This window comes from Simochromis diagramma, unplaced genomic scaffold (genome assembly GCF_900408965.1).
Source record: "Simochromis diagramma unplaced genomic scaffold, fSimDia1.1 OVJJ01000361.1, whole genome shotgun sequence".
Taxonomy (NCBI): Eukaryota; Metazoa; Chordata; class Actinopteri; order Cichliformes; family Cichlidae; genus Simochromis; species Simochromis diagramma.
This window is the reverse complement of record NW_024386860.1, coordinates 11,617,438-11,637,882: the sequence shown is the minus strand read 5'-3', so window position 1 is coordinate 11,637,882 and position 20,445 is coordinate 11,617,438. Positions and strand designations below refer to the sequence as shown.

The window sequence follows — 20,445 nt, the reverse complement described above, 5'->3', positions numbered from 1 at the left end:
GTTGAATGAATTCCATCATCAAAAGAGAACATCAACGGTAAGCACTCTTACATTTCCAGGTGTGCATATTGCATATCATCCTAAATCCATCATCAAAAAAACTTTTTTAGATTTCAACCAAATTCTCATGCTATTACATTTATGTGCTGAAATATGTGACTTGAAATTACCAGATTCTTTAAATAGTAATGGAAGGAGGTTCAGTGCTTCCTGGTCAATTAAGGACAGGTCCAACTGTCCTTAAGAAATGCAATGATAAAATGTGCGGGTGTTCCAGTTTTTTCAAGGTAACACTGTAACTGTAAACCTATGAACCTGTACTCTGGGACTACTTTGTAGTTTCTTGCATGATTTCAAGCAGACCTGTTGCAATCATTTGTTTTTCTAGATACATGTTTACAGTCACTAAAACTAGTTTACATATTCACCATCTTAAATCTTCAAATGAAATAAATCCTAATAAAATAACTAAAAAATAACTCAGTGTAATTAACCTGAAGCTTCGCTGAATTTATAAGCACCATAATCCTTTAATTGTATGTCTTGCATGCATTTAAAGGACAAAAAAAAAAAAAAACACAAGTAAACAGAAGCAAAGTATAAGTAAATTCATACATTTCTTTATTAATTCCATTAATGTTCACATGCCACTGACCAGCCTGCAGGTTTACATCGTTACTCTAGTGGTAAGAGCCCATGCAGATGTAAGAGTGACACTAATAAGCTCCAGTATACAGGCACTCAAATGACACTAGCAAAAACTGAGGTTACTTGTTCGTAAGTTTAACACTATGCATTACTTTACAAAAGGTTTTTGGTAAAATGGAATGTTTCAGTGACATTTTGTACAATAATGTGTGTAAAAATACATATGAATTAAATGCCATTAATATAAGATTTTAAAAGGTGGTGGGTGTCCCTCTGTTTAGTGCTGTCCTCTTCAAATGCTCATGGTGACCTGGATAAACTACGGAGACAAAGATAATATGTTACTCTACAACTCTTACACAGTTAATCAGTAATTTTTTTTCTTCACTACATAACATTTTTGTTAGGATGTGTAATAACTTTAATAATGTATTTAAATGTTTCAGTTTTTCAGACAACTGTTTCTGTTTGGTTAAGCCGTGTTTTATGTTATTTGCCTTTGCAGCTTCCTGCTGCCACTGTAAGAAACAAAGTTAGAAATCAACTGTGCATTACTTTCTGAACATCAAACAGAGACAGCTAGAAACAAGCTGGTAAAAACAGTGAGTGCATTTAGCATCTTTACCAGAATCAGAATCAGAGAGACTTTATTAATCCCAGAGGAAAACTGAGTTGTCATAGCAGCAAATATACAACAAAAATCAAGCACTCATATAAAACGAGTGTAGGAATAGATAAATATATAGATATAGTAATAAATATACATATAAAAGGACAAGTATATGTGCAAAGTATATCCTACACTTGGAAGTTAGTGGGGACTGAGCACTAATAAAGCAAAGCTAATATGTTACACTAGACTGGAATGAACCCTTTCCCAGCCAGACCAAAGATTTGTGGACTATAAAATATATTTGGTATTGATGAGTCGCTCCCTGGTGGCCATTTAAAAGAATGCAAGTATGAATCATTTCCATGCTGGCTTTCAGACTGTATATGTATATCTTTTGTAGTCTTTAGGAGATAGAATAGAAAGGCTAGACTGGACTTTGCTTAAAAGAAAGAAAGAAAATGAAAAAACACACACACACTAAAAACATATAAAAAAGCGAGCATAGTTCATGAAAAACATTTTCTGGACAGATGAAACCAAGATCAACCTCTAACAGAATGATAGCAAGAAAGAAGTATGGAGAAGGTGTGCAACAGCTCATGATCCAAAGTATACCACATCATCTGTAAAACAGTACAGGCAGTGTGATGGTTTGGGTGTGCATGGCTGCCAGTGGCACCGAGACACTAGTGTTTGTTGATGATGTGACACAGGACAGACGCAGCTGAATGAATTCTGAGGTGTTCAGAGACATACTGTCTGCTCACATCCAGCTAAATGCAGCCAAACTGATTAGGCAGGGTTACATATTAGGTGCGCCTGCTGCTTGCGGCACAGGGAGGAGAGGGCGGGGCGACAGGGGACTTATAATTTGCACCAAGGGCGTAGATTTGGTTTTGGCGTTGGTGGGGACGGATGATTCAACCACCAAACCATGCCCTGTTTCTTTTTTTTTTTCTTCCTTTTTGTCTTTGCTTCTTGATAAAAGGAGAAATATACTTGCCTACATATCTTATTCTACATGCTTTTAAACCATTTAAAATTACAATTCATAGTTTTATGTGTGAATTATATAATGTTAAATTACTATTAAACAAATGACTAAGTATTTTAGACTTTAGTTTACTTCAGCCGTATTCCATATAAATCAGGTATCATACAAAAATAAAAATAGCTTCAAATACAGTCATGACAATAAAAGAATATGACTTTAAGGATTTAACAACATTACTTCAGTTATAGTACACCAACATGTCTTATACATTAGCACTAAGGGAAAACTGAATGATCTGGTGGTTTTTGTCAATAAAACTACTAATCTAAGATTACCACAAAGTAAAAGATCTCTCAGCAAAATTATGCAACATTTTAGACACACTATCAAATCAGTGAGCTGGCATTTTTTTTTATTCTAAACATGAACTACTGTTACAGCAACAGACATGGACACAACAACTGTATGTTCACTATGTGAAGGAGCCAAACACATGCCTTCGCCTCTCGTTAACTGAGATAAACTGCTGGCATATTTGTTTTACATCTATATTGTCCAGTCTCTCCTGGTGTACATGGTACAGCCTCTGTAAACTAATATCCTGGCTTGCTCGAGGCTGCCGTTTTCTCTGAAAGTTTCAATCAAAATTAGAAATGCTACTCTGAGACTGAGATAAGTAATAGTGCTGCCTGTTGTGTAGTTAGTTTCCAAAACACGTTATTCATGGTTACATACACTTTCAGCCTGTAACGTTATCATGACACATATTATGAGTGAACTTGACTTTAAGTGACTTACAGGTTTCTTTGAAAAATACTTTCTTATATCCAGGTTCTTCCGTTTTGCTGCCGTCCTCCTCTCCTCCTTGCAGGTCCTCGCAGCGCAGGTTTGCCGCTGCTAAAACTAAACAGAGCTCCCTGAAAGGCACAGCCAATCACATTGGCCATATTTGTCACATGACGTAGGACTCCAGTAGAGAACGTAATTTAACTCTTTTTGCACCGCTGGGTGAATGAGACGCTGACAGATCATTTTTTTCTTTCTATCGGGTTTGATTTCTTTACTCGAAGAGATCAAATTATTGGTGGAGATAAATTCAATAATCGCTGGATATTGGTGGGGACATGTCCCTTCCGTCCATGCCAAATCTACGCCCTTGATTTGCACCAATGTTTTCCCGAAATTCCGCGAAAAGTGAGCGCGAGAGCCCTCGGTGCGCCTGCTCGCTGCTGAAGTCAAAGTAAACTTTATTGTCATCTCCGCTGCATGCAGTACACTATAGAGAGAGACGAGACGACGAGGCTCCAGTTACAGCAGTGCAAGTAAACGAACAATAAATATAAGAAGAGTAAGAAAATAAATATACACTTTAGGACTAGGGGTAAAGGAATCAATAACAATTTAAAATTTATATTTTATATTTTGATGATTTAATGTCTCACACACAACCCGTGGAAAGGGGAGGGAGACCTGCTGCCTCCAAATAGAGCACATTTCATTCATAATGTTTTCATTCATAATGTTGTAAATCCAAGCCCATTATGTATTCATGATTTGAATCCTGGGTTGTGTGAAATCCCAGAAATACACCTTAGACAAAGTGAATCTGTGAACTAAGGTGTAGGTCTATTAGATTAAGTTGTGGTGATCCTCGAGTTGGGGGATTTGTGTTCATACTGCAGTCCAAAATTAAAACCAATGGAAGATGGACAAGAAAAGTTCAAAGCCATCAGGTGCTCAGTTTAGAAAAAATAGAAAAGAAGAGGAGGAGAAACGAGCAAAAGATACAGATAAGAAGATGTGTCATTGGATAATGGCAGGTCATCCTGAAACAATCAGAATCAGAATACTTTAGTAATCCCTAAGGAAATAATGTGGGTTACAGTTGCTCCAAGAAGAAATGGTAAAAATAGTAACAGTAACAGACTAAACTCCAAACAATACATTATGTTACAGATTTTAATATTAATTCATCATTGTCAATTGTTGATTTGTCCTGTTCTCAATGTATGACGAATTATGATGGCTGTTTTTGTAGCCGTTTGCACTCTCCCTCTCTTCATGTGTGTGTGCGTGTGTTTCTCTGGTGAATTTCGACAACAGTTTTATGTTAATGTACAATGCTTAATATGTTTTATGTGTGTGTGTGTGTGTGTGTGTGTGTGTGGGGGGGGGGGGGGGGGGGGGCGTCAGAGGGAGTGTTCACCCGGGGCGCCAAACAGGCTAGGACCGCCACTGCATATTATAGATGTATAGATGGACGATGACACAAAACATGCAGACAAAGGAACCCAGGAGTTTATTAAAGCAAAGAAGTGGAATGTTCTTGAATGGCCAAGTCAGTCACCTGATCTTAGTCGAATTAGCATCTGCATCTAAGTTGTTTTATTTAAAATTCATTGTGGTAATGTACAGAACCAAGATAAAAAGTTGTCTCTGTCCAAATATTTATGGAGCCTGGGTATAACTACATATTTTCTTGAACTGTCTTTATCTCATATAAAATAGTAAAAAGTATCACTTCAAGTATTTGGCTTTGACTATTTCCTACATTTCTAAGTACAAATATCCCTTCTATAGTTCCCTGAATGATCAAATTCATCCATCCATCCATTCGCTTCCGCTTATCCTTTTCAGGGTCGCGGGGGGCGCTGGAGCCTATCCCAGCTGTCATAGGGCGAAAGGCGGGGTACAACCTGGACAGGTCGCCAGTCTGTCGCATATCATATCATAGGGACAGACAGCCCTTCACACTCACATTCACACCTAGTGGCAATTTGAATTATCCAATTAACCTATCCCCACAAGCTGCATGTCTTTGGATGGTGGGAGGAAGCCGGAGTACCCGGAGAGGACCCACGCAAACACGGGGAGAACATGCAAACTCCACACAGAAAGACCCCGGCCTGATGGTGGAATTGAACTCGGGACCTTCTTGCTGTGCAGCAACAGTGCTAACCACCGTGTCACCGTGCTGCCTGATCAAATTCATAATAGTATATATATTATACATATTCAGTCTCTAAAATGTCCAAAAGAGCCCAGTTGAGAGGTAAAGGACATGGTTTTTGTAAGACAAGGAACAGAACAAAAATACCCAATCCCAACCTAACAAAACATTTTCCAAAACTTTAAATCTGAGGATTTGGAGTTGAAAGAGATTTCCACCTTACCTTTCGCGTTCTGCCTGGCTGCCATGTTCCTCATTTGAGGGCAGTAGTCCCTCATCTTTTTCCTCAGACTGACTCATAGGACAGTTGATACCTTTACAAAAAAACCAAACCCAACATGCTCCATTATTATCAGGACATGCTCATAACAGGGTTGTTAAATAATTTAAGGAGATTCATAATGAAGTAATGTTTAAATGACATAGTCACACAACAGCCTGTTCTTCCAGCTTCTAGCAGGAGATGCAGGATTCACACATCGCGTACCAACTGACAAATGAATTTTTTTTTCCGTTATAAGACAGTTCAATAAACATGCATGAACACATGACAAAACACATACATTAACTCTTAAATACGAAAGTGCTATTACATAATCACACATTTGTGCACTGCTTTTTATTAATTGTTTTCTTCTTGAACACCTTGTATTTGTTTTGTTATGCCTATGTGCCTTCAGTAATGAATAAACTCAGTAAACTGATCATCAGGGAATACAGTGAGTGGCGTTTGATGTGCTAAGCTAGTGTGAGTGTGTGTTTCCTGGACCACAATGAGATCATACCTGGCTTTAGGACTTTTTTAGGAGAATACAGGAATTAATCTGACATTCTCTTTTTCATTTCATCACTTCCACTTTCCCACACTGTAAACCTCAATGCTGTAGTCCAGTCATCTTTCTGCCCACCTTCTTCAAACCAATTACCCTCCACGCACCATACTTTAAAATCACACCGCTCATCTTTGATTTTCCCTTGCAGAAACCTATGTGCAACCCACCTCACGCAAGTCACTTCATCCAAGCCTCCATCTTATTTTCACCGCCACCAGAGGGTCCTGCCTCGATTTACGAGCCAAAGAATTTCATTATGGGTAAATGTGGCTACACTGTTTATCTGTACATGACAATAAAACTTGAAACTTGATTCCTATCACCGCTGAGATTTCACTCTGTGACGAGCCATCGGAGTCTAATCAAATCTTTATTTAATTCCTTCTAATAATCTGGCCTTACTGAACTGCCAGCTGCTGGAATCAATATTATTTGCTAGTCAAAGTCGTCATTGTTGCGACTGTTTGAATACAGTTTGAATTAATACGTTTCATTCCACCATCATCTGATTAAGATAGACAACTATGACTGAGATATATATATGATTGTAAATAATCGTGATGCTCAAAAGAGGGAGGTGAAAAGAGAGCAGAATAAGTACAGTGCCAGGCCTTTGGGACTGAGCAGTTGTTACTGACTTTGCTAAGTGCAAGACCTGAAAGATGATGTTCTGATGAGTGAGTAGTTTGTGTTGTTGCTCAGTATTTCATACTCTATTTCAACATTTTATATTTGTTAAAAGCTGAATTCGTGTAAACTTAGTCATCTAATCAATTTCGGCATCAACGAGAACGACTGGGCTTTGTATCAAAAGATATTCTGATAAAGCTTTACCCCAAAAATTCAGTTACAGCTTTACAAAAATACGTATTTATATGTTGATAAGTACTAATTATGATTGGCAGCGAAGGCAGCTTGATCATTGTCACTCTTGTGGTGGTAATCACCAGCATAGACTGTTTGCATTTTAACTTTAGCTTTTATCAGTTCAATTTTGTTTTATTTATAAATAAAACAAAATTGAACTGATAAATTCAATATATATTTAATGTGTGTGTGTGTATATATATATATATATATACACACACACATATATATATACATATATATATATATACATATACATACATATATATATATATATACACACATACATACATATATATATATATATATACACACATACATACATATATATATATTAGGGGTGCAACGATATTCGTATCGATATTGAACCGTTCGATACAGTGCTTTCGGTTCGGTATGCATATGTATCGAACAATACAACATTTGTAATTTATTTTATCAATTTTCCTTCTGACGATGCTGTCTGTGTTGAGCGCTCAGTGAATCTGTGTTCGACTACTCCGCCTAGGCTGCACTGTCGAGCGCAGATCCACTGAGCGCTCAACACAGACAGCATAGTCAGAAGGAAGAGTGCAGGGCAAGCTAGTGAGACAGAAGTTAAGCTCTACTTGCAACAGGCAAATTGAACCTCATTCAGATCTGGCGTTTGGAATTATTTTGGTTTTCATGTGACGTATGACCCTGAAGGTAAGCGAGTCATGGACTAAAGTAAAACAGTATGTTGGATGTGCCATGCAATGCTCAATTACATTGGTGTGAACTAGTGTGTTAGCGCAGTTAGCTCGTTAACGTGTTTGCCGTCTAGCCCCATGCACAGAGCGATCGGCGGTAGCTCGTTAACGGAGATTTGCCATGTTGTGGCATTAAGGTCATGTCAACGAGATTAACCTGAAAGCACTAGTGGGAACACAACGAATATGACTGCACATTTACGCCGACATCATCCTAGTGCAAAGACAAGTGGAAGCAGACAAAAAAAAGCAAGCATGCTACTAACTTTAGCCGAGTCATTTAGACAGCTGTTAGCACATGATTCTCCTTATGCTGCTGAGAATATAGCCCAGAAGAAGCGGATAGTATAGCTTTTATTTTGGAAAGAGCCATTTCTCTGTAATAAACTCTCTTTTCCAAAGATGAGTGATTCCTCAATCAGATACAGGGCTTGCAATATCGCTAGCCCGACGTCCCGGAGCTAGCGATTTTTTCAGTCGGGCTACCAAAATCTATCTCTTCCCTGCCCGTCGGGCTATTGTAGGAAAAATATATGTCAATGCTTTTGCATTCTTTCAGAAATGTAGCTGGGTAATTATGTCATTGGCATCGGTGAGCCACTGTCAATATGTGACATATTGAAGTCGCGTTTGAATTTGCGCTTGTTTTTTTGCTTTCACTTTGCAATCGTGCGAACTGTGTATAGAGAGCGACAGCACTGATCTGTGAGTGATGATAATTTGTGCACCAATTCCTCTGACATCGTCTTATTAATCGTTAGCTTACTATGCAAACATGACAAGTGAAATCTCCCGCAGCAAGCTTAAACATGTGAGAGGTTGATCGCGCAGAGAATCGCTGAGCTTATGTGAGTGAGCGTGTAAAAGCATTTCAGTTCTGCTGAGCCAAATAAGACAGGTCAGGGTGAAGAAGTGACAGCCAAAGAAAAGCTTACCACAAAACGGAGAAGTTATGACAAATCAGACTATAAGGCAAAAAGAAAGTGCAGCTTTATGGTTTCATGGACAAAAGAATTTCTGTGGCTGCAATATGATGAGCTAAATAACCAGGGCTGCACATAAGTGGTCCGCAGGTGCGCATTCGCTGTCAAAATAAAAAACACGCACAAGGGTTAGGGTTAAATTTAAAACCTGTACTTTTGAGTTAAAATATATATTTATAATTTTAATAAATTAAAAATTAAAAAGGCATGAACATTTTTTTTGTATCGAAAAAATATCGAACCGTGACACCAAAGTATCGAACCGAACCGAACCGTGAATTTTGTGTATCGTTGCACCCCTAATATATATGTATGTATATATATATACATACATACATATACATACATATGTGTGGGCAGATTATGATACAGCTGACAGTTTTGGAGATAGTAATTGTCATTAATGAGAACAATTTATGTGTAAAGAATAAAAATTTAAAACAAGTGCCTATAAACTGTTAACACATGACCTATTGAACCTGCCAGATTGTTTCATGTTGTAACCTTTTAAACTCACAGAGTTCTGCAAGAAAGTGAAACTGAAATCGCGACCGCATTTGCCAGTTCCTGTCATCTCACCACAAAGACATGTTCTGCAAGAACAGAATATGCTGAAGAAGTCACGTACTGCTTGAAAAAGATACTGTATAACCAGTCAAGTGTTTGCCTTATATGGGATTATTTTGAAGCTTCTGGAAATTTATGTGACCCCCTCTGCTTATTCTTTATTCTTAATTCTTTAATCTTACAAAAATGAGGAATTTTATCCTGGTTGCTTTGACATTTCACCTTCTGGTGGTCACAGTAGTAGACATTAACGGTGATGTAAGTTCTTACTTTTTTTATTTCTGTTTTGTATAATCTGAATTATATGTCACATAGAAACCATATTTATTTGTGTAAGACTGCCAATGTAACATGTAAAATGCTTTTTTTTAAAGACTGGTAGAAAACCTCTGATGGAACAAAAAAAAAGTAATACTTTTGCAAGCTGCATGAGTAGAAAGTATTCACAGTTTTACTTTTATAAACTTCACTGTGTTTAGATTTCATTCAAAACAATTCCCTTCAGTGTGCATTCAGTGTCCCTTAAGGATGCTGTAAATCCACAATTTTAAAAATTAAGAGTAGCATCATCTGTTGAGGTGCGTTTGGCAGTAGGGACAATGGTGACATTTGACCTTGGATAAAAAATGCAAATGTCTAAATACTTTTAGAAGTTACTGTTTACAGTTGAGAAGTCTTCATACTATGATTGAGTAAGTATGAAGAAAGTACCAGATCTGGACACCTGCCATTTTATCAGCGATATTCCACAAAAGCTTTGTGGTACATCCTGACCTCTAATCTTTCAGTTTACTTTACTGGAATAACAACAAATAAATGTAAACCTAACCCATGCTATTGTTGCAGTGCTGTTGTTATTGTATTTTACTGGATGTATAAAAAATGTATTATTATTAAGCATTTTAAAACATTCATTCAAATCTTTTATTATTTGTAGAGAAAATATTGCTATTTTTCTTGTTATGCAGTCAGTATCTGACTATTTTCAGTACACATTTGGAGATATAATTTCATTTCCAAAGGGATGTTCCAGAGTGAAAAAAGCTTACAAACACTTTGCTGTTTATGTGGGTACAAAGAATTTATTTGGCCAAGGAAAAGACAAGGACATATTTCACCGCATAAGTATATGTATTATTTGAGCTGAAACTATATGAGAAGTACAGTAATCAGTTGATACTGAAACACATAAATGTTAAGATAATGTAAAAATTCTTTGTGAATGCATGTCATCATATTCTAAATTATTAACTAATACGAATTACAACCAACCATCTGATCATGTTTGGCTGGCTGATTTTGGGTTTTTAGTTGACATAACGCGCTGAACACGAGCCTTCAGGGGCTAAATGCTGTGGTAAGCCAACTGTATTCACACATCAAACTGCTACTTTTCCAAAGACACCTGTCACAAACGCAGCCCAATACCACACATTTCCCATCGCTGCAGGAAATGATGACCAGTTTTCCACAAACCAATATCAGTACAGAAATGAGGAGGTATGTAGCAGACATCTCTTCTCTGGCTGAGAAGTTTCAACACCGCTTTCGGGATTTTGCAGCTGTTAGGAGATCATGTTTTTTTCCTCTCCTTTGTCCGTGGACCCTGATGACACCGAGTATCGCAGTCGGAATACACGTTGTTTATCCTGGTTGTTGGTTTAAAATTGAAAACGCATCCATTTTTGTTTTTGATATCTGATTCAAAATAAAATAACATATTGTAGTTTTTTGAGGATTTTTGATGGTCAATTAAAAACCTAATAAACGAGTGATGTACGGATTTATATGGCCCACAATGTTTTGTACTTTTGAATAAGTTGACTCTTAATGTTATTTTCCTGTTCACGTGTTTTGTATTTAGATGTTTATTTTTTCTTCATTTTATATGTTCTTCAAATACATGATTTTGGTGAAAACGTTTAATAATAAATCAATCATAATAAAATTTGTGTTTGAAAAAAGAAAAAACATATTGTAAAATCGTTCATTTGCATTTAATGTTAATGGTTCAAAATATTTCAGGCTGAATGGTTGGCCCCCACACATCTCACCCTCCCAATCTGGCCCTCTTTGCAAAAAGTTTGGACACCCCTGGTGTAGAAATACAGAAATAGCAGTTACATTTATGGTACAAATGGAAATATGAAAAAAAAAAAAAAAGCTAATGAAACAAATAAGACATGGTAACAGGCTTGCTGTCAAATTATTATAACGTATTTCTAACAGTTTCTTCTAATCATTACAGATAAGCCCATTGACGGTAAATACTGTGTTTTCGATTCTCTCACAAATGAGGAAGAACATAAAAAACGAAAATTATCTGGATAACAAGTTGACACCATCAAGTCAAGCTGACATAATTAAACACATGGAAGTCATAAAAGCTGAGGAAAACTGTGGAAAATATAAACTCCTGAAGATTACATGAAGTCTTCATTGGAAATAAAACAATGAGCAAGATTCTGTTTTGATTGTGTCAAATTGAAGCGCTTCCATGCAGTTCTTATTTGTCTCATAAATGTGGACCCAACACAGACTGTTACTTACTATGTGGTCCTTTGCTCTTTCCCCCAATGCCATATAGTTCACTACTGTAGACTAAAAGCTAAAATGTTATTTAAGGGGGGGTTAAATAACCTATACTCTGGGACTACTTTGTGGTTTTGTGCATCAGTTTAAGCAGACCTGTTGCAATCATTTGTTTTTCTAGATACATATTTACAGTCACTAAAACTAGTTTACATATAAATGTTAAATGTTCAAATGAAATAAATCCCAATAAAATAACTCACAAGCTAATAATATAACAAACAGTGTAATTAACCTGACGCTTCACTGAATTTATAAGCACCTTTTTGTCCTTTAATTGCATGTCTTGCATGCATTTAAAGGACAGAAAAGATATCTTTAAAAGGACAGAAACTTAAACCAAAGATAACAGAAGTAAATAGAAGCAAAGTATAAGTAAATTCATATATTTCTTTATTAATTCCATTAATGTTCACATGCCACTGACCAGCCTGCGGGTTTACATCGTTACTAGTGGTAAGAGCCCATGCAGAAGTAAGAGTGACACTAATAAGCTCCAGTATACAGGCACTCAAATGACACTAGCACACACCGAGGTTACTTGTTCTTAAGTTTAACACTATGCATTACTTTACAAAAGGTTTTTGATCAAATGGAATGTTTCAGTGACATTTTGTACAATAATGTGTGTAAAAATACATATGAAGAAAATGCCATTAATATAAGATTTTAAAAGGTGGTGGGTGTCCCTCTGTTTCGTGCTGTCCTCTTCAAATGCTCATGGTGACCTGGATAAACTAAGGAGACAAAGATAATATGTTACTCTACAACTCTTACACAGTTCTCCAGCAATTCTTTTCTTTACTACATCACATTTTTATTAGGATGTGTAATAACTTTAATAATGTATCTAATTGTTTCAATTTTCCAGGCAACTGTTTCTGTTTGGTTAAGGCGTGTTTGCAGCTTCCTGCTGCCACTGTAAGAAACAAGAAATCAATCAATGCATATTTGGTGTTAGTATCTTGCCCAAGGATATTTGGCATGCAGACTAGGGGAAGCCAGGAAACGAACCACCAACCCTCCGATCAGTAGATGACCTGCTCTACCACCTGAGCTACAGCTACCCCGTAGTCTTTGTAGTCTTTAGGAGATTTTTTTTTCTGTAGCAAATAAAACACTGTTGTTTACAGGTTTTCTTTATAACCTTAAAATGTGCCAAGATGTCTATATATTTCTAAAACATACTAAATATAAAGACAATCAGCATCACAAATCTGTAGAAAGGATGCCAAGACATCTCAGAAACAGGCACTGACATCCTGTTTTGGAACCAGATTATGCAGAACAGTTCTGTGGGATCGACACACGGTACTGAGGTCCCACGTCCAGCCCAGCCCCTCGAACCAAACTAGGAGCTAAACCCATCTGTAGTGAAGAAATAGCTGATATGTTGCTAAAACAACACAGCAAGAAGTTATTAATAATTTCCATTCAAGAAGGAAAGGCTGAGTGTATAACAAGTGTCAACAACAGTACAGTCAGGATTGTGGCAGCAGGGAATTCACATGGAATATTATTTCCAAGCACAGGGTGGCAGTGTTCATTTCCAACATACTTTAGTCTCACTTGTTCAACTTTAATGCAACTTCCAACTCGAGTGTTTCGGCTGGCAAACTAAAGTTCTGTGATGTCATCAAAACACAGTTTTACATTGTTTGAAAAAAATAGTTATCAGATTTTTGTAATTATTTCAAGTGTTTTTAAGTAATCTGTCTGAATAAAAGCTGTATTATGGTTAAAAAAAAAAAAAAAGCATATTTAGGTTTAATGAACATATTTACTATATAATGAACATCTTATTCCTTAAACACTGACCAAAGCCTTTATCTGAAATTAGTCTCGAGTCTCGGAGTCTTCATTTCTAATTCTCTTTGTATAATTGGGTACAACAGTTCATGAGTCTTGTTTCCAACCCAGGAGCTCTGTTTTTGTAAGAGGGCTTGTTTTTTGTCTGCCTTTCAAACTAACAGCATCACACTGTTAATACAAACTCTACACAAATTTCAAATTAAATACCCTCCAGCATTTGGTGACAAAATTATAAACTGTGTTTATTTTGACACAAGAAAACGCGGCATTAAAACGAACTCTTCAGACAAAGAAGAAACACGTCAGCTGTAAAAAACTTACATCGTCATACTGAAATGAGGCGTTGCCAGTTTGGGTTGTGTCCCTCCTTCGAAATTGATCTGAAAAAGAAAGACACATTAAAAAAAGCCACATGAGTTTTATTACACAATTTATTTCTTTTGCTTTTCTGTCATTGTGGGTATTCTTTTCTTTTATTGTTTTAACAAAGCTGTATGACCATCTATAAAAACCTCATGAAAGAACACAATTTTATGTTGTCTTCTTAATCCTGTTTACAACTTAAATACACGTAAAAAAAAAGATCAGGCAATATTCAAGGAGCCTAAGAAAGGTCCTCTGTCAAGAATATTTACTGCTATGTCCAGTTTAATGCATTTCTTGACCGACTCACCGGTGAGGGCGCGGAGCCTCACAGCGCAGCTCACAAACTCATCAAAGGGGATTTTGCCGTTCAGACTGTAGCGCTTCATGATGCAGTTCATAGCCTGAGGGCTCAGACTGTAACCTGAATGAACACACATACATTATCTAATGGTCATAGCACTTGGCTAACATCTACTTTATTGCCACTCTAAAACCCAAGGCAGTCTGTGCATGTATAGTCCATATACACAGAAATATGCGGGACAAAGTTCAAAGTCCTTTTCCTTTAGAGACCTTCTAGGTAGTCTCTACTGTCCAGAGAAGGGTCAGTATGAACTTTTGGAGAATTTTGCACTAAAATATTTTAACTTTAGATAACATCCTTTCTATTTGATGTATAAGGTTTAGAAAAACTTTGACATGTATTTTTACATCGAACAAGGATGCTGGATTCTATCCCTCATCACAGCTAAACTGACTTGTACATATACAGCACCTCTTTGGGATTGGTAAGAAAAGTGGGAATAACTCAAGCAAGCAAAACATGCTGCAATGCTCCAGTGGACACCTGACTGTTGTCAAAGTCATAACTTAATTTTAATTTTCTCTTACCCATGGAGTTGATGGCCTGCTGCAACTCATGGCCCTCTATTGTCCCACTCTGGTCCCGGTCAAAGGATGCGAAGGTCCCCCTCCAGCCATTCAGAGCCTGCCACAGGTCCTTGAACTCATTAAAGCCCATAGTGCAGGACAGATCCCTCTGAGATAGCAGAGTCAGTCAAGGACCCTTAATACATCACCCAAGTTATGGTTTCCTTTCCTTCCTATAACGCACTGTGTCACGTAGTGTTTTTCCATTAGCAACTGTCATCATATCAGTTAATCCACTAAACATGTCTTTTGGATGATTAGCTGAAGGATACGTCCAACATATTGATCATCAGTCTGCATGTCTCAAGGCTAAAGGCTGTGGAAAGAAACAAAGCTCATAAAGATACAACTGATAACTATGTTTGGATTCATCTGGGCAAATATACAAATAACATTAACTGTGTAATAAGGAGATTACCGTTATTAACAGGTATGACAGACCGATACAAACACTGATTTTAATCTGTATACAAGGTGGTTTAAAGATTGAACAAAAACAAACACTAACTGCTCCTCATACTGTATGTAACCACAGTTGTGAAATCACGCAGAAAGAAATGTGAACGAACGTTGACTAACTACAACAAACCACGTTCTCTTAACCCAACACCTGTCCCCCCATGTTTCCTGTCTGCATCAACTGTCACATACAAAAAGACTTCAAAAGCAGAACTATTATGGGCTGTTCTGTGTTTTTAAGCTATCTCATTGAATTCATTAACAGTGCAAAACAGTTCTCGAGGTCTCGAGGCACTGAATACAATACCAGTGAAACTGGTTAGCAATTAAACTGCTGGTTGCCAACAAGAGAGTTCCCCTTAATGCTAAATGATTTTTAGAGCAAAGGTTTTTATAACTATGACCAAAAGTCACACCACAGTACTATTTAACAAGAGGCACAGATATAATTTAGATATAAAATGAAATGACCAAAATCAGTATTGTGTTTGAGGTGCTTTTTAAATTCTAAACAGCCTTTGCTCTTACGTTGGTATGAGCCAGAGATGCCAGATTGCGTGAGGCAGCGCTGCAGCTCATCTGCTGAGATCTGTCCATCCTGTCGGGGTTTATGAAAACACGGCAAAGTGGGATACACAACACGGTTAAGTAACTATCAGCTACTTTACAAAGGTTTAAAGAAGCATGAATGGTCATTACATCAACAGTTCATCAGGTCCAAAATCAGTGAAGTGATTTTGAGACTTTGACTTTTGTCTCTTACCTGACCAGCAACAGCTGAAAAATAACCATAGAGAGGATCTTGTTGCTGAAAGTTAGAACGAAAGAAATCAAAGTCAGCGAGATTTAGCTGATTCTTCATATTATTCTGTATTTGTAGATACACTTGAGTTCCATAGAACTCTATGTCCTGCTATGAAAATAACAAACTATACTTTATACAAACTTTATTATAAAAAAAAATCTCAATATAAATAAACATATTATTTTTGAATTTCTTAAATGCTTTTAAATGAAAACCTTTAAATGAAAATAGATGATTTAGATATTTCACAAAAACAACAGGATCTTGAAGGATATCAATATAATATACTAATAATAGTATACTATACTCGTGTATAATAATAATAATACACATATAATAGACATTATCTGTCTGTTCATGGGGGCTTTTTTACCACCCAACTCCTCCTAAACACTTATTTATTTTAAGTTATTAGTTACGGAACCAAATATGACACTTTTTTAGCATTTTTGGAATTTAGGTTATATATAAAGGGCTTTATCAATTAGTATGACATCATCATGTTGCCTAACAATGGACTAAAATGTTTTTAGCAAAGGAATTTTAGCATAAAGGCAGGTGTGGCTCAGGTGAAGTGGATGGTCTAGCGATCGGAAGGTTGTAGGATTGTTCCTGGCTCCTCTAGTCCATGTGTTGAAAAATCTTGGGGTAATACCCCGAAATCCTCTCAATCCATTGTAGTGTGACTGTGTTAGATAAAAGCACATTATGAATGTGTGTCTGTCAACCAACAGTTCAATCATCTAATTACTTCAGCTGTAAAAGTGACACACACTAACAATAGTTAGGTTATGTAGGTTACCAACCTCCAGTTTCAGTCATTTTAAATCAGCAGGCAAAATCAATCATGACTGGGTGAAAAACTTTCTATCAGGTCTCCTGAGAGAAACTAAAATGTAACCACAGGATTTATAAACCAAAACCCATCTAGCTGACCATTTCACAATCCTGTTTGCCACTTAAAAGACTTGAAATGATTCAGTGTATTTTCTAATTTGCGTGGCTGCTTTCTGAGGCCTCATTGAAGAAGATGTGCCATCCTTCTCCAGCACCATTATTTCTGTCATTAATGGACACTGTAATCTAAATAACAGATATATAGATAAATAAAAGCTGCACAACACATCTGGATACAATCATTACAAGAGACTGTCAAATGGTTTTAAGTCCAAATTTGTTATATAATTAGTATAATTATTAGCATAAATCTAACTGCTTTAGACTACACTGTGAACAAACTGCTATCTGCTCTGATGAGGTGTGGCAGCTTCAGATGTGCTATGGTTAGGATTTTAGAAACAATAATCAGGTTAGAAATATGATCCACTATGAGCTTATTAAATCCCACTTGATGCTACTTAAAGTAAAATGTGATAATATAAGAATCATGGGTATTTGTGTGATTAACATTGTTGCCTCACAACAAGAAGATCCTGAGTTTGACTCCACCACCTGGTGAGGGGCTTTCTGTGTGGAGTTTACATGTTCTCTCCGTATTTGCCTGGTTTCTTTCCGACTTCCTCCCCACAACCCAAAGACATCCAGTTAGTGGGGTTAAGTCAAATGATTAATATAAATTTGCTAATAGGTGTGAATGTGAGTGCGAATGCCCTGCATCAGGCTGCCGACCTGTCCGGGTAGTAGCCCGCCTCACGCCTTTGGTACCTGGGATAGGCCCCAGCCCCCCGCGACCCTCATAAGGATAAGCGGAAGAGAATAGATGGCTGTGTGTTTGCAACACAAATGCCTATCTACATCATCTTATACTCTGAGTACCTTTTAAGTAAAAACACCACTTTTGCTCGACTGCGGAATGCATCCTTTATACAGTCATTAGTTAGTACGAATCTAAAACACACAAATACTGCTCGAGTTTCATTTTAAAGCCGAAAAATTCTTTAAGATACTTTGAAACCAAATATATTGTCAAAATGTTTGCATGTTATTTCAAATGGAAACCTGTATGTAACGGATCTAAACGCGGAATTTCTGTCAGACCGTCCAACTTCCGGACTGGTTGGAAAAGACGCCCATCCCGGGACGAAGGTCGGCTGATGGCTGTAAAACCGTTTCATCACAATTTAACGGTTTCTTACCATTCCTGGAAATCCACCGGGGCCAGCGCCGTATCCGGGAAAAGCCATCTTATTCCTGTTACAAAACGAAATAAACATAATAGTAAGGACTCAGAGCAAAACAAATCTAGCGACTGAGGGCGTGTCTGGTGATGTACGCAGGAAAACACCGAGAAGTGAGGTTATAAAGTGCCGTGAAGTACAATGAAGCACAGATCTAAATGTGAACTTACCTGATATAAAAAGTACGACCTCAGAGAAGAAACAGACAACTGTGAAGCCTCGCAGGGGCAAATGTCCACTTTCCTCAGTGCAAGCCACCACATTAAGTTCTGATTGGAAGGGAGAGGACATGTGACCTCTAATTGACCAATATGATCAAGAGGGCTGGCTGTAAAAGTGAAACCACTCTGCAGTAAATTAATGGATTAAAAAATGTACATCATAAATATCAGTCAATACTTCAGTTTTAAAGTGGTTAACCACCACAGTCGAATAATTTCATAATTTTTACGGTAAAAGCCTTTAGTGACATTTTACTATCTATGAGCTGCTGTACAAAGCTTTTACGTACATACGTGTGATAACAAGATCATATTGCACATTTTGTAATGCAAAGTGTCGTGATCTTTGTATTATTTCTGGTTATGTTGTTATTATTCTCTTTCTTCTTTTGTCTGTTTTTGAATATTGATTGCTGGGTTTTCGTTGTTATTCACACTTCCTGTTTTGCCAGTGGTTTTCTCTATGTGACTGACTCCTATGTTCGCCTCTGTCTGCAACTCATTCAGTTCACATATTGTTTCATTTTAAAGCTTAAATCGTCATGTGGTTTTTTGTGGTATTATTAATCCCATGTTTTGTTCCCACCCTCCCTAAGGGTTTTCTCGTTTCTCTTTTTTTGTCTCCTCATGATCAATCATTGAGGTCTGTTTACCAAAATCTCGATTCCTTAAATGCATCTGGAGGACAGAGGAGCAGGAAGAGATATTAAACGAAAAAAAATGGGAATGAGAGAAATTAAGTTTAGTTTATCCCCCTGCCCTCCTAGTGTGTTTGCTTTCTTTGTTTTCTGGATTTATCTTTTAGCTTAGTTGACATGATTTGTTTTTGTCTGTTTGTTTTGCAGTACTTTGTTCATGAGATTGAAGTGTTTGCATCAGTAAGTATCCTCAAGACCAAAAAATGAATCAGGAGAAATGTATTGATAGAAAAAGTTGTCAGTGGTTTATAAAGTATAAAGCTACCATGATAATGCCCTGGAGATTTTAAATTCCACTTTAAATTGCTTAAGACATACAGAATGTTTTTTTTTTCTTTTTACTTATAGTTTTTCTGTGATAAATCCTTATAATCTTTCCTTATGTTGGCCCTTCCTTAAAGATAACCACTTAAGTAAAAATAAATTCTCAGATGTTACTATTTAAAAAATGACTGGATTTGCCAAAAAGAAATAATTTTATTGCTGAAAGCTAGGTACAAAACTAAGAAGTTTATTTTATTTATTTATTTATTTATTTATGTTTTGTGATTAAAATACAGGACTGATCCTTTAATATAAGACATTACATCAGAGGCAGAAACAAACAGCCCAATCAGCTTCTTCTCTCAAGTGGCTCATACAGTCATTTCCTCTGCTTCCACCTCCAGTCCAGAGAAAACCCAATCAGAGGCTCCATCGTTTGTTTAGGAGGCAGAAAGGCAATCTGTTTCACCGCTTTAACCACACACGTCAGTGGACGGTGCTGAAGTTGGCGCTGAGATGTACAGACTTAGTCATGAATGCTGGAATTGGTCACCCAGACCTTCTCTGTGTCTTCATCCTCAGCACTCAGGGAGCCTTGTTTCTGTCATGGTGAGCCACCAAGAAGAAGAGGGGGAGGGTGAAGAAACAGGAGAACTTCCAGCTGTATGTTGCTATAATACAGGTAGGTCTGAGATGTCAGGTTTTTGCAGCTGTAAATGCAGCAGGACAGGTTAAAAAATGGGAAACATAACAAAAAGTAGGCACTAAAAATGCATAAAAAGCATATCTAATTATTAAATGACATCATACAGAACCTTACTCATTGAGAGCAAATCTACATGGAACGTATGACAAACATAACATTTTTTAAAGAAAAAAAAGAAAATGCATGTGTGTTCAGTTGATCACAATGTCATTTAAAAAACTGAACGATATCACACATACTATCTGGCCTAGACTAATAAAAAGGATGT

At 37.0% G+C, this 20,445-nt stretch overlaps 1 protein-coding gene and 2 long non-coding RNA genes across 4 annotated transcripts; 2 read left to right on the top strand and 1 right to left on the bottom strand.

Moving 5' to 3' along the window:
- Nucleotides 1-604: 604 nt before the first annotated feature.
- On the bottom strand, nt 605-18,590 carry sri (sorcin). Of its 2 annotated transcripts, none has more exons than XM_040030563.1 (9): nt 18,459-18,590; nt 18,247-18,301; nt 16,109-16,153; nt 15,874-15,943; nt 15,159-15,202; nt 14,848-14,995; nt 14,264-14,377; nt 13,912-13,970; nt 605-967 (listed from the first exon to the last, which is right to left on the bottom strand). In XM_040030563.1, the coding sequence occupies exons 2-9, from the start codon at nt 18,292-18,294 to the stop codon at nt 941-943; spliced, it is 555 nt and encodes a 184-aa protein (XP_039886497.1). In that variant the 5' UTR covers nt 18,295-18,301; nt 18,459-18,590; the 3' UTR covers nt 605-940. The 2 variants fall into 2 exon arrangements, with proteins under 2 accessions (XP_039886497.1, XP_039886496.1); XM_040030562.1 differs by lacking the exon at nt 605-967 and adding an exon at nt 12,155-12,515 and having other exon boundaries at nt 18,459-18,589.
- On the top strand, nt 1,550-13,446 carry LOC120732761. The gene is made up of 3 exons (XR_005695675.1): nt 1,550-1,657; nt 8,204-8,207; nt 12,862-13,446. It is a non-coding gene; the product is annotated as an uncharacterized LOC120732761 (long non-coding RNA).
- Nucleotides 9,358-11,554, top strand: LOC120732756. The gene is made up of 3 exons (XR_005695671.1): nt 9,358-9,444; nt 10,176-10,311; nt 11,435-11,554. It is a non-coding gene; the product is annotated as an uncharacterized LOC120732756 (long non-coding RNA).
- Nucleotides 18,591-20,445: the final 1,855 nt, after the last annotated feature.

Coding starts and splice junctions, on each gene's coding strand:
- sri (XM_040030563.1), bottom strand. CDS start 18,294: ATGGCTTTTCCCGGATACGGCGCTGGCCCCGGTGGATTTCCAGGAATG. Junction 15,944..16,108: donor TTTCAGCTGTTGCTGGTCAG/GTAAGAGACAAA, acceptor AAACCCCGACAG/GATGGACAGATCTCAGCAGA. Junction 13,971..14,263: donor GAGGCTCCGCGCCCTCACCG/GTGAGTCGGTCA, acceptor TTTCTTTTTCAG/ATCAATTTCGAAGGAGGGAC.